This window comes from Apostichopus japonicus, chromosome 23 (genome assembly GCF_037975245.1).
Source record: "Apostichopus japonicus isolate 1M-3 chromosome 23, ASM3797524v1, whole genome shotgun sequence".
NCBI lineage: Eukaryota > Metazoa > Echinodermata > Holothuroidea > Aspidochirotida > Stichopodidae > Apostichopus > Apostichopus japonicus.
In genome coordinates this window covers 12,806,060-12,821,042 of record NC_092583.1, presented here as the reverse complement: position 1 = coordinate 12,821,042, position 14,983 = coordinate 12,806,060, and the positions used below count along the sequence as shown (strand labels likewise).

Genomic DNA, 14,983 nt, shown 5'->3' with positions numbered 1-14,983 from the left:
GGTAAACATGCGCTAAATTATGTTTATCAAAGAGTGCATTTTCAAGCATTTTGTTTATAACACTAGGCTACATGTTGTAAGTGTATACGCATGCATAGACTATCACTATAGATCCTCGCCCAATATTTACGACAGCAATTGACTGTCAAGATTTTTCGAGAGGCTGACATTTTGCTATAAAGTTGTTTATCTGTTTATATAGGGCTGTAAAAAAGAGACAATAACATAGGTCATTGTATAGAAAATACAAAGTTTATTAATTGGTAATACGTCAGAGCTTTTGACATTGTCAGTTGCCGTGACGTAATTTTACGTTGACGGGGGGGGGGGGGGGGGGAAACGAGTCTAATTCTAGAAAATTTACTGAAAGATAGTCAAGCACAGAAATAAACGTATTGTCAATGGTGTGATAGGGAATACACAAAGTCGGTAGTAGTATTCACCTCACGGCCTTTGGGTGTAAAAGGAACTTGCGCACGTAGAACATAAAACGACATAGAACCGTATAAACACGACTTTTATCGCTCACTTGAAACGAAATTTGCGACCAATTCGAGGCACGGTAAAGCATTAAAAGAAAGATGGAGATAAGATCACGGTATAGTACTAACTTTAGATGTAATGAAGCAGGTATATAATCACAAATCTACTGTCCCAGATCTTGAGTTGATGCCGTAGTAAAAAGAAACAGCAAATAGGAAAATAAGATAAAACAACAATCTTAGATGAGAGCCCGGAAACTATTGGCTCTGTCTTGATCTTCTTTTTTACGTTAATTCTGCATCAGAAAAGAAAATGGTCCGTTTACGGAAGCTTGATTGCCTATACATGTGTCTATTGCAGGCCAACGAGGCCATAATAGCTGTCTATACTGCGCGTGCTGAAAACCAACCGACCAGCGAGTGTTTTACTCATGCGATGCATTTGTCAAACGCGTCGTCGAATTTCAACAACGTGATGAATGGGATAGTGTTATAAACACGTTAGTAACTTCTATATTTAGTACCGTAATGATACGTTTATAAACGGTACGTGCAAAACTCGCGTGCAAAATACTTGCAATCAAGATATTGTATAGCATGGAAGTCGCAGATGTCTGACTTCCATACTATTGTACATATTACGCCCCCTCCCTGATTTGTTTCCTTTTTTCTTTGTTTGTTGAATCAGTAACATTCCAAATGACGTAGTTGTAATCCGTTATAGTCCTATACCGCCCACCCTGTCGTGTGGAGAACATACGTCATTGATTATTCATGTCATGTATAGGCCCCACACGTCACTGACGAGCCTGTAGATCCTTCCGCACGCAGTCTGATCGAAGCTCGGCTTCTCCTTATTCCTGCAGATGTGCCATATTTTGACCTATAGCCCTATTATGAAACACATCCCTTCCATTTTCCAATTCCTCGACTACACTTTCTACTTTTTTTACATGATGACGTAAACAGCAGGATATTTCAAACTTTCCACACACCTATTGACGTCAGAAAGGTAAACATCCCATTTGATCGCGCCAAGAAACGCGTAGAGGAGGCTTCCAGGCAGTCAACACTGAAACATCCCCAAATATTTTTGTTATCGTATTCACCTTATGCTTCAAATGATTTTGGAAGACATTCTTTCCATTTATTCTTTCACTCCATTCTTTTATTTCAGATGATGCCCACCTATAATTGAACTTGTAACTTGTAACGCGTTAAACTAGGCATCTTAGCAGGCCTGTCATCTGCTTGCACCATGATTTGCCTCTTCGTTACACGTCATAATTCTCTCGACAAAAACAAAATCTCCAATCTCTGAGAATTTGCCCCTTATCAAGTAATGAAGAAAAAACCAAAAAAGAAAACAATACAAAAATGGCTCTGATTCATTTTACAGATTTTTCATGAGTTCGAGGCATTGATCTAACCGTCATCTTTGGATGAATTTTACGCTCGTTTGCACTGATTGATCGAAACAAAATGGCGGACGAACCAGCTGTACTATCAACGCTCGGCACCGAATTACAGAGGACTTCGGAAAATACCTTCACGACCATCGGAAGCCATGAGCACGATAACAGACTGGCTGTTGAATCGGTGAGCATATAGACACTTGTACATGTATTTCAAGGGAAAAAAGAATTGTTTGTTGTTGTTGGAATTTTTCCCCGTTTATTTTTATACTTTATTTATGATAACCCTCACCTGGCTTACTTAGACCATAAACTACTGGGCGTTACATTATAACTGAGTGTAATTGGAATGTGATGAACCATTAATGAATGTGATTGTTGTTTTAATCAAATGAACGGGTAAGTTACTAATGTTTTCATCCGTTTTTTAGACATTTTGTCGCCCAGACACACATTTGCATGATGAGCCAGATAAAAATTTCCCTACGATTTTCCAAAACAAAATGGATTTTTCCTTACATTTGTGAAACGGAGACCTATAATCATCGATTATCAGTTTATTTAATATTCGCCATTTATTCATTATAGAAGTCAGGGGCTCAGACACCATTTTTGTACCGGGGAAGGCGGGGACGGGGGGGGGGGGGGCAAGGGAGCGAGGGATAAGATGTTATATCATCGAGGAAAAGGGCTTTTGTAAAACATTTTAAAATTTTTGAATTTTCGACTGTTTAGGTTGTATACGGAAGGTACATGATATATATTTGTGTGCTGTACAATACGGGTTTTGTTAAATTGTGTCGGGCCCTGCACTGCGGTAGAGAATCCGCCATGATTTTGTTCGGGGCTAAAGCCAAAAGATCCTGATTCTTGGACATATTTTTGTACACTGACGATGCAGTAAATTTCAATTTTTTCCTTATTAAAAAATATGAACAATGTCTAATGAATGGACATGCACGCAATGTAGTGGATGCTCCCTTGTGTGGATTTTTGAGGTGATGGAAACAACACAGAGCTTTAATATCGTAGTGGCTTTGTGCACTTAAAACGGGGCACCACAACCACCCTGTGGTATCATCTGTAGCACCCGCCCCTATCCATCACCGATCACCGGGGGGGGGGGGTGTAGGGAGTGAGGTCTCTAGATCACGTTCGTCCTGAGTTATTGTCTCCTAGGAATCCTTTCAACAGCCGTTTTGCTTTTGAAGTAGCAAAGGCTCACAGAGGCATTGCACATAAAATGTAAAGCTTATGCAATTAACTAACTATATATACTACGTGTTTATTACAGGCGCTTTCTTCAGTGCGTGTATGGCTGTCCCTCGATATTTTGCTGCCTCAACCCTTCTTAACCACCGACTCTCCGCCCCTTACCCGCCGTAAGCTCGAATCCTCTTCCGCCCCTCCCCCCACCCCCCACCCCGATCCGATAGAGAGCGAGCCGCGATGTAAGCACAGTCCAGCCACGCAGCAAACTCACATAATTATTAAAGGGCGCCAGTCCTACCCTGCATTCGTCATTTATTATCACGTTAACCTTGCTCATTGTACGATTATCATTTAAAGAACCATATATACCCCCTTTAAGTTCACATAAATACAGAACACCGCGGTATTTAAATTAATTAAACATACCCAAAAAGAAAACAAGTAAACATACTATGTGGTATTTTCATACCTTAATCTTGTGTCGTAACACTTCATTATTATTTCTGCGAATCAATAATGATGAACGTCATTGTTGACTATAGATATATTATATTTAGTTATATTTAGGCCAAAAACAAAATTCTGCTAAATTTTGACATATTTCCGAGGGGAAACCGAACCTTTAACTCTTTATTTGTCAATTGAGGATGTGGTGGGCGGGGCCTATTGGTGAATGAAGCCCCACTACGGCCCACCGTTGCGGTGTAACCATGGAGGTCTGTTTTTACCTCCATGTTGTAACTATACCCCGATACGTATGTTTACCCAACATCAAAACACTTTCTTGTTGTTGTTGTTGTTGTCTTTCAAATTACAAACCTCGCTCAGTGACAGATCAACAGTGCAACATTGAAACGAGATATTGAAAATGTCATCACGTAGATTACTTTATGGGAAATCTAGATCAAACAATTTGCTTGACTTGGGTTTCAGGTTTTTGTTTTTTGTTTTTGTTTTTTTTTGGTCTTCCGATTTTTGTCTAAAGGGATCCCCTCGATCGGGCTAATTATCTCTTCCCAACCTCTCAAACAAGATGACATGACAAAGGGGGAGAAAAATAGCCGGCGACAAGTAGGCTACCACCTAATTTTGGGCTCTTTAATGAGTTAACTCGCGGCAGAAAATTGAACCTTCCCCTATGGGAAATTATTTCCTTTTTTCAACATCTTTGCTTCCTGATACGTTGTACGTATATTTATCCCACTAGAATTACACTTGTACTTTACGGTACTTTACTTACTGTACGACTATTCACACTGTGTTTTTATATGCAAAGTTTTTCTTTTTCTTTACATCTATCGTTTTCCTGTGCTGCACTTGTGAATGCAAATTACAAAATATTCAGTCAAAGTTCTGAGGAATTTCTCTTACGTTGATGTATCTAGATATAGGCTGCCTCGTTTTGGGAAATTAAGTCAAAACAATATAATTTAAAAAAAAAATAGGAGAAAAAGAAGACGAAGATATCCTGGTAATACCGACATGCGGAAGGCATAAAAGCACATCCGCGGACAACTCTGTCGTATAAATTAGTGACGAAATTAAAAGGATAGATTGGAGGCAAATTACAGCTTTGGGCTTCAGAGAGGAGAAGAACACGAACGCAAGGTTTATATGTATCTGGGTCATAGGTCACGCTCTACTTGGTTCGTAAAACGTTGAGCTCCAGATTCTCAGAAAGGAAAAGGAGAGTTAAGTTATATAAGGAAAGCATTTAAGTGTGCAATAAGGTATAATTTACAGATCTTCGACGTTTTTTCTCCTATCAAAATGGTAGCACGTTTACTAAACGGTACTTTTCGAATTTTTTTTTTACCGCTTTATGTGGATTTCGTTTCTGTTTTTTGTTGTATGATTTTTCACGGATAAATTTCACATTTTTTTGACATTTTGACGAGAAATGCTGGTATGCGGAATTCAGATAAATTATAAATAGAAAGCTCTAGTATATACATACAATAACTCTAATTTTGTTATCATCTCAATTTTGAAGGAACGAAATAGAACGACGGCGATGGAACAAAAAAAAAAAAAATAGGAAAATATGTTGTTTTTTTTCAAGCCTGTGCCACGTTATCTCTAACGTGCATCAATGCCCTTCTTTATACGTGTCGTCAAAGCTATAGTTTTTTCTCTCTAATAAAGTGATGTATATTCTCTATTTGATCTCTACCGAAAAACAAAAGGTATATTGTCTCACTTAAAGAGATAGATACACCGGGATAATTAAAGCATTATACACAATACTTATGCGAACCCCGCCTAGCACCCCCCCCCCTCCGTCCCGCCCCGAAAACACATACCTTGTCGCTCGCTTAACTTGACGAATTGCACCAAACACCAAACAAACCCGCACTGTTTTGAAGACTGTATAAGGCATATGACACAAAGCAGCCTATTTCTAGCTATCTTTCCAAAAATTAACTCACGTATTTCTTTTGATATCTATATAGTGTTATATCTGTCGACGGAATTGTTCTCAGTGTCCGGTGTTATCATTTCTAATGCAGTGTTAATACCGCGTTATACTTCAAAGGAAGGATACCAGCGAAGCAAAACAATCATTTCATTGAACCAATAAATGATATCAACATGGAATAACACACACACGCACACATGAAGGAATTGCAAACAAAATAATCTGCGACTTGTTCTATAATGATCAATTAATTCCCAAACATTTATCATTATACAGAGTTTTTAATTGTTTTTTACCCTCTCCATCCTTGACGTGTTCTAACGCATTCTGTTGCTTCGGTTCCCAGGAAATATAATACGCACTTGGAAAGCCAGAGAGGCACTATAAAGAAATATTGTTTAGTCCATTTTGAATCCTTCCTTTTTGTGGCAAAAGCTAAAAATATTATTCTTCTTTGTGAGAAGAATAGGTTACTGATGACTGTTCCTGGTTCTCAGATCTCTACCCGACAGCCCTGGCCACCACCCCCTCCCCCTCCCCCCCCCCATTTTGTTTTGTTTTAAATTTGTTTATGAAATGTTGGATGCAGCCTTGCGCTCTTCCGAGAAATCCTGGATCCTATGCACATTCGTAATATAAGAATACAACACATTATCAACAGTTTTATTTATCAACAAGTTTTATTTCCTTTTTATCCCCTTCTACTTCAGACGAAATGATATTCCTTTAAAGTTGCAAATTGATTTTGAATGAAAGAATCAATGGTTATAGTTACACCTTTACTTCACACGAATCAGTCACTTTCAGTAAAATCTGATAAGTCGAGAGGGGCTTTTTGAATATATATATAAATATTATCCGAGGTTAAAATGTGTCCTGTTTTGGGTTTATACTTGAAAGAATGTCTCAGATGTTAATATATATTATTTTTGTAGATCATATCTAAATATTTTTCCTTGGGGCCCCATATCTTTTCAAGAATGTATAACGTTACATTCGGCTCAGTTGAAATTCTTTAACTATACAACGAAACAAAACTTTATGGAATTTTATCAGTACAGAAATCAAAGCATTTCATTCACAATGCAAATCATTTTTAAACGGCATCTTTCTTAGGTGGAAAACATTTAACTGTTGAGTAAATACCCTCTTCCCACTCACCCCCCACCTTACCCCCCCACCTGGAGGTTTATAAATATATATATTTTTGGAACGGTCCCTTTTGAAACTTCATTGACGTCGCCAGCATCAAACTGTGTGAGCATGGGATAGGAAGCTTCCAAAAAGTGGGGGGCACAATATCAGAGGGGCACTTCCTCATTCCACAACCACCACTCGTTACGCTATAAACCGATGCACACCGGCCATAGGCCTATCACTTAAATATATATGATGTGTTATTTGCCAGTAGGGCACATTTGCTATTTTGAAAAAAAAGTGGGGCACGCCCCCCCCAGTGCCCCCACCGGCTCCCTACCGCCTGTGTGTCAGGATGGGGAGGCGATGTTTTTATTCATCCAATAATTTCAGACGTTCCCGCCAGTCTTTCTTACACTTCTGATTCCTTTCTCTTCTTCTCTCTTCCATTTAGGAACTACAATTAGCTATACTGTGGACGATGTACATTCTTATAGTGGTCGGTAACGGTCTGGTCTTACTGGCGTTGTTCAGTGTTCGGCACAAGAAATCGAGACTAAACTTCTTCGTAAAACATTTGGCGATAGCAGGTAGGTTGTCTCTCTACGGCTCCCTATAACCACCACACTCCGGCTGACGAAGATGATATCATCATGGCCCGCCCATATTATATAAATGTTCTTAAATGGTCTTCTAACAACATTGTACATTATCAACGTGTCACATGTTTTACAATGTTTGTAACACTCCGATCACTCAAACTGGTAAACTTAGATTGTAGTCTGCTGCACTGTCTTTGGTTATACTCTGATACCGTAACAAAGTATGGCCGTGTAGGCAAAGAAGAATAACGTGTACCTCAATTATTTCTAAGTTACAAGGGAAGTCCCGACGAGAAAGAGGCGGGAGGGGCCGGGGGAGGGGGGGGGGGGGTGAGGGTAGCTACAGGCCCAGTTCGGGGGTCAGTTTAAGCGACCCGGGAAAGTATGGTTTGATGAGTGATATATTCCCTTATTTATAATATTGCTTTCTTCATTATTATTATTTCGGCAGACGTGTGTGTCGGATTGTTGAACGTTTTACCCGAGATTATCCATCGATACAGAGGTGCATTTTATGCCGGAATGTTCCTGTGCAAAATCAAGTCCTATGGTCAGGTATAAATTTCATTATATTCATCTCCTTATACAGAACATGTCAATAGTTTAGCTTTGTTTTCAACTTTTCATTGTTTTACCCCCCCCCCCGCACTGTGACCCCTCCCCTCAGTCACCGTACGACTACCAATATCTTATTTAACCATTATATGCAAAATGACGTCACACGCAATTCAGAAACCTGCTTTGGTCCCATGGTTTTTTCGTATATTTGCCCGAAATTAAGCGAATTAAATTCCACCCGTAACACCCACCCCTCAAACCCCCGTTTTAGAAGGTGGGCATAAGTAGTCACGGCGAAATTTTTAGCCCAAAGCTTGTTCAAATATCTTTCCCGAAGGTTTATCCCACACATGGCATCGAGAATAATGATGACCACCAAGACGCTGTGTGTGGGGTTGTAACACATGTTTACATTATTTCATAATGACTGAACATGTGCGAACCATAATTACTTAGCATCTCCCTGCCCCACTACTACTGATAATCTTTCAACAATAAATATAAATCAACCGCCGAAATTATTTAGCAAGCATCCCTTCTACGAAAAGCGTCCTTTATTTCACTAATATTTGTTTTGCTTCAAAAAATGACGAAAAAGCATACGATATCTAATGTGTTATTTTTCGCCCGTTTCCTTTTTTATTATTATTTTTCTTGTTTTGCCCCCTATATATTTACCTATTAATTTTTTTTGACTTACGGGGCCGGAAGTCGCTATCAATCGATTGTAAAAAGTAGATGTTTTGTATCAAAACTGGTCACCACCACCTACCTGATCACAAAATATTTGTTTCTTTTCACAGGCGTTTGTGATATATGCCTCGATTTATCAAATGGTGGCGCTGAGCTTGGATCGTTTCTTTGCGATTGTCTTTCCTATGGATTTTATGGCCAGCCGTACGTTTCCTCTTTATTATTCATATTCATATTATTTATTTATATTATTGATGTTATATCTTTTAGTGTTGTTTTTAAAATACAGAAGGGGGGGGGCTGAAGGGTGTGGAAGACTCGCCTTGGCACAGTAATGGAGATATGGAAGAATAAAAGAGTTACACTCCTCGAGAGTGTTCATAATTGCCACTCTTTTGAGGGAAGGGGGGTCGGGGGTCGATGGGGGGGCTTTCAGTGTCCTCAGAGTGGACGAGTTATGACAAATTTAGCCGCTCTCACAATTTGTTGGCGAGCACTCGTTATTTTTTTTTAGAGCTAAGTTGATATGGAAGCATTGCTTAGAGTGACCGAAGAGTAGTTATCCTGGACACTTTCAACGATTAAAAATTCTCAGTCTTTAGAGTGAAGAAGGACTTGTAGGTCATGACCCGGTAGTTTATTGAAATACGAGAACAAATATGGGTTGTTTATTAATGGCAGGGTTAATTAAATGAAAGAGAACATCGGACTTGACTGTGCTATAGGCAACTAGTCACATACGATTGCCAGAGCCAATGAAATTATGCTAATTTAATTCATTCCCTGTACATATGCACTCCTATCTACCTAGCCTATAACAACTGCTAACATTCTTGCACTGCGCCCCCTATAACCCTTGACTACGGGTCACAGCCTTGATTTTGTTTTGGTTCCTTGCTGTAAGCTAAGAAATCTATGCATTCAATCGATGTGTGTGACCTTGATTTTGGATACCGTTGCTAGTTGGCCTTTACGAGGGTCTGCAGTACCAAAGTCACATTACTGATGTATCAACTTTTAAGAGTACAACTTTACATGAAAATCAAAACATAAAATATCAACATAATATAACACATCATATTAAAACATACAAAACATATTTATGTCAATGTAGGAAGTAGATGAATATTTCATCAGAATGCTCAGATTGTATTTCCACTATGATATATTAAAAAAATCATTATTATGGTTATGGATCACATAGCATCTACTACAAACAAACAGCAATCGAACCATAGCATACAGTGCATTGTTCTTGTTTTGAACGCGTTTTAACCGGCTTTTCCGCCGGTGCGGTCTTTTCAACCGTCATGCTTATAGTTTTGGGTCCAAGATAATGTTCAGTTGAGTTTGATTTTACTGACCGAAAAAAAAGGTTTTCCTGTGATTTGTCGATATTAAAATATGCTACATTGGGTGCTTCGTTCAAGCGTACAACATATGCTATCCGTTCCTACTGTTCGCACTTCCACCTAAGCATGGGAACGTTGCTTTGCTAGATCAGCTCCACAGCTCTGGAACAGTCTCCCATTACATCTGAAGACAATCCAGCATGTGTCAACTTTCCTGAAAGAATTCAAGATGTTCTTATTCATGAATGCGTATCCATTTTTTAATAACTGTTGTGTCCATTTTGGGTACTTTGCTCCTGCAGCGCTTCTGAGCACATTTTTTTTTTAACTGGATAAAAGCGCTTTACAAATTCCTATATATATTACATTTCTTCTGTTCATCAGGAAAGAGATCAACGTTTATGGCGGCAGGGGCTTGGATTTTACCGGGGATGTTAGCTACACCTTCTCTGGCCATTTTTGTAACTGCGGAGCTCCATGGTCAACCACAGTGTGCACCAATAGCTCTCCTGGAGGACAAGTTGAAGTACCAGTTGTATTCACTCTATATCGTTAGTATTACATTCCTGGTACCGCTGATGATTCTCTGCGTGTGTTACGGAACCATGATTAGCGTGATTTGGAGACGAGGAAAAGCAATGGCGCCACCCGTGAAATCTGACAAGAACGCAAACTCTGGCGGAGGTGGGTATAATATAGTTATTTGTAGTGCACGTGAGGCGCTACAAATATTGACATTTACTGGGCAAATGAACGATACCTACATGGACCAACGTTGGAACGTTGCAAGTTTTCTGTACATTTGCAGTTTCAAGAGTCTCTGTACATTTGTATTTTCAGAGGCTAGCTGCGTAGCCAACTTATTATGTGTCTGCCACGACGCTGACAGGCGCCCTCATTTTGTAGGTACCTACATGACCTATACTCCCTGGTGTGTTGTCCGCCCCAAAAAATAACACCACTGCGAACAACCGAAAAGTTCTTCCTACTACTTCAAGCACTTACTACGTCGGTTCCCTCATAAACATGTCTCTTTAAAACAACTATACTCTCTCTCATATTATCGCTCTTTCCAGAATGAGCTGGTGGTAAGCAGGTTATGGTAAATTGATTGGACAGGTTCAGAGCAAGAGTGCAGTTATTGTGAGCCGTCTACGTCATGTGTATTCGAGAAGAACGGTGGTTTTTGCTGGTTGCAATTATAACACCAACTGTAATCGCTACTGGTTTTCCAGGAGGGGGGGGGGGAATTATGTGTGTTCGCAATATGAATTGTTCAGTTGCTTCTGACGATGAAGTATCCAAACATGTGATTGCAATAAAGGTCAGCGGTTGCAAAGTTTGTAAATATAACGTGTGACTGACATCCTGGTGTTTCTTTTTTTTTATGTTTATAGTGAAATATACGGGTTTACAGAAAAAGGCCAAACAAGACGAGAATAACTTCAAACATCGATCTAGTTCTCGTGGTTTGATTCCGAGAGCCAAGATAAAGACCGTTAAGATGACTATTTGTATTGTAATTGGTAAGTCATTTGAGTGGTCCCACTACCTAGTGGTCCCACTACCTAGTGGTACCATTACCCTATAGTGGTACCACTACCTAGTGGGTTCCACTGACTAGTGGTCCCACCTTTTCGCACCCATTTCTCTTGCAATGCGAATAGGTCAACCTTATTAACAATGACATGTTTCTTGTTCCATCAATACCATCTCATTCCTACATTTTGTCCTGGGCATGAGAACATTTTTTTTTTCTCGAAAATTATAGAGCCTACTTAACTTGTCGAGTACTTCATGGTACTCCATTGTGACACTGGTATGAAATTGTGTGGGTAAGTGTATGCATTAGTGAGGGAGGGAGGGAGGGAAAGAGGGGGGGGGGGGGAGTAATGGTAAATCAATGACGATCGCCGAACTGAAAGTTAGTAGGTTAGTGTGCATTACTGAGGATATGGAGAGGGTTCAAAAGTAACGCATTGACTTTTGCTGGAAGTGTCACTAACTGGTAATTTCGAATAACGAAGTAACATTGTTTAGCCATTAAGCAGATACCAACATGAAACTCACAAACCCACATTGGATATCAGACAGTGTATTAATAATTCATAAATGCAAGACTCCGATGTCACACGGTCAAGATAGGCTATACTTTTGCGCGCGTACCTAAATGACGAAGTGAGCGAAATTGTCGCAAACGTCTTGTAGATCTGTAATAGATATCCAGGTGGTTGAAGCTGATGATTACGAAATTATTGGAAATATAAATTAAATTCATCAAAAAGAAGGGGGAGGGTGGGGAGACTTTTCTTATGCCTATGATGTAAGCTACATACCAAAACGACAAAATTGCTGAAACTTGAAAATTGCTTACTTGAGAGACAAGTTCTCGGACTAGGAAACCAAGAACTGCGATTCGAAAATTGACAGGCCTCGGTCGCTCAAAACTCGAATTGTTGCACGCTAACTTACCATTAATTCATTAATTAATGGACAATAATTAATGGATTTTTTCTTCTCCTTGTTTCATCATTTCTTTTCTCTATGTATAGCTTACATTCTTTGCTGGCTGCCCACTAGTTTGTATTTTACCTTGGAGGCATTCAAGGTGGTTAAACCCAGTGCAGATCCTCAACATGCTATTTACTGGGTCAGTGTCATCATGCAGAATCTAGTTTATCTGAACAGCGCCACAAACCCGTTCATCTACGGCTTTTTCAGTTCCAATATCTGCAAAGAACTAAGGTAAATGTACTTCAGTGTTTTATTGAAGAAGAAAAAGAACCATGTGTCGATAAATAGCAAAAGTATCACTTGTATTGTGGCATCGGGTTATTTCCCCCCTCGGATCTTATTTTTAGAGGGCAGTATACCATTTTAAAAATTGTTTAAAAACCTTATCAGATCGGTTATGTATCAAGCAACTAAATAGATTGTAATTTACCACAGTGATCCAACGACACATATAATCGGCGTTAATTCAGTGCCATGCATGCACAAAGAGCGGAGGGATGTGGGTGGGGGGTTGCACACCCCATCGCCTGTCGGGAATTGTTTTAAGATTGGAAAAGTGTTTATTACATTAATTTATAGTCCAGATATTAATTTGGAGGACCCGGGCCCATCCCACTTCATGGTCGCATTGGAGGACCCCATAGCGAGATTCCTCATTGTGAAAATGTTTCATGCACCTGCGGCCGTCCATAAATGTCCCTACCAAAATCAGTCGCATGAAAGTGGGATTTGCCCCCCCCCCCCCCGCACTTGACTAGTTGTTAAATAATTGTTCTTCTCTACTTTTGGCTATTCCCACAGACGTTATTACATCATCAGACAACTTTTAAAATGGATGCCATGTTGCAAGGTTACAGAACCTGGTTATGGACGGTCTACTGCCGGCACGGTTATGACAGAATTTCACAGCCACACGGCCGCAATATCGGACAATCATCGTTTCAACCACAACGCATCCAGTAACGACGAAAAATCCGTCCGAGAAACAAGTCATATCTGACAGGAACAGAGTATGTGTGACGTATAATAAGAGCTGTAACATTCATCGAGGGAGGAGAAAATTGGACCAATTAAAAGAAGGCAGCAGTGTGACGTAAGACGACATTTGTGACGTTTGTTAGTAGAGTATCTTCACGTTTGTCAGACGACGAAAAACGAAGTGCGGTCCTAACCAGCACGACGAGATCACAACGATATCGCTCGCTGTACGAAGTCGAGAAAGAGCAGTTTAATTCTTAAGATCCGGTCCACTGGCGACCATTAGTATGCAGGAGTAACGAGAAACTGTACTATTTGGTTGTGAGATCGTAATCGAAGTGGACACGATATCACGCAGAGTGTGTGTAGAAGGGCGACTAGAGGGTAAAACCAGAAACACTTACCATTGTAGGTACGAATTGAAACCGACGAAGGGTTCATGAGAATTCTTGTTTTACAAACGACGTTGTGAAGGGACAGTGAAAACATTGGGTGAATTGTAATTTTAGTAGACTATTTAAAAAAAAAATCTAACTATCAAATTGTAAGAAGACAAAATTATTGTAAACTGTATGTATATTTTAGATACATTTTAGGGAAACTTTTTATTCAATCTCAGTCATTCTAGTGTTTGATGTACGTCTTTCTTATTATGTAAATAAATTGAAGGCTATGATCATGGTCGTCATTGCCATTCATTGATATTCACTCGGCAATTTTTAAGGGAGTTGTGACTTTTGTTTGCTCGGTAAATAAAGTGACTGTTGCATATCTCTGTCTTTTTTATCTTTTTATACATATATCTCTCTGTCTACATATCTGTCTGTATGTCTATATCTCTCTATCTATCTCTGTCTATTTTTCTATCTCTATTTATCTGTATCTGTCTATCTATATCAATCTCTCTATCTATATTTCTATATCTGTCTGTCTATCTAGTATATCTATAACTATCTATCTCTATTTTTCTATGTCTATATATGTCCAGCTCTCTCTACCTATCTCTATATCTGTCTATCTATAGCTATCTATCTATATCTATCTATCTATCTATATCTATCTCTGTATGTCTATCTGTATCTGTCTGTTTGTCTATCTATCTATATCGATCTGTCTCTCTATATCTATCTATATCTGTCTATCTATATCTGTATATGTTTGTCTATCTCTATATATCTATCTATATCTGTCAATGTTTGTCTATCTCAGTATATCTATCTATATCTGTCTATCTCTATATATCTATCTGTCTATCTCTATCTGTCTATCTCTATATATCTATCTATCTCTATATATCTATCTATCTCTATATATCTATCTATCTCTATCTATCTGTCTATCTCTATCTATCTGTCTATCTCTATCTATCTGTCTATCTCTATATATCTGTCTATCTCTATATATCTGTCTATCTCTATATATCTATCTATATCTGTCAATGTTTGTCTATCTCAGTATATCTATCTATATCTGTCTATCTCTATATATCTATCTGTCTATCTCTATATATCTATCTATCTCTATATATCTATCTATCTCTATATATCTATCTATCTCTATCTATCTGTCTATCTCTATCTATCTGTCTATCTCTATATATCTGTCTATCTCTATCTATCTG

At 38.9% G+C, this 14,983-nt stretch overlaps 1 protein-coding gene across 6 annotated transcripts in view; it reads left to right on the top strand.

The window, feature by feature from the left end:
- The window catches only part of LOC139964820 (cardioacceleratory peptide receptor-like), a 182,561-nt gene extending 168,428 nt beyond the window's left edge, over positions 1-14,133 (top strand). For all 6 annotated transcript variants that reach the window (XM_071966821.1, XM_071966823.1, XM_071966822.1 and 3 more), the window contains 8 exons: positions 1,882-2,081; positions 7,120-7,255; positions 7,719-7,822; positions 8,629-8,722; positions 10,255-10,554; positions 11,268-11,396; positions 12,423-12,615; positions 13,186-14,133. In XM_071966821.1, coding sequence (XP_071822922.1) covers positions 1,965-2,081; positions 7,120-7,255; positions 7,719-7,822; positions 8,629-8,722; positions 10,255-10,554; positions 11,268-11,396; positions 12,423-12,615; positions 13,186-13,384 — 1,272 coding nt within the window. In that variant the 5' untranslated portion in view covers positions 1,882-1,964 and the 3' untranslated portion in view covers positions 13,385-14,133. The remainder of the gene's footprint in view (positions 1-1,881; positions 2,082-7,119; positions 7,256-7,718; positions 7,823-8,628; positions 8,723-10,254; positions 10,555-11,267; positions 11,397-12,422; positions 12,616-13,185) is intronic.
- The last annotated feature ends 850 nt before the right edge of the window (positions 14,134-14,983 follow it).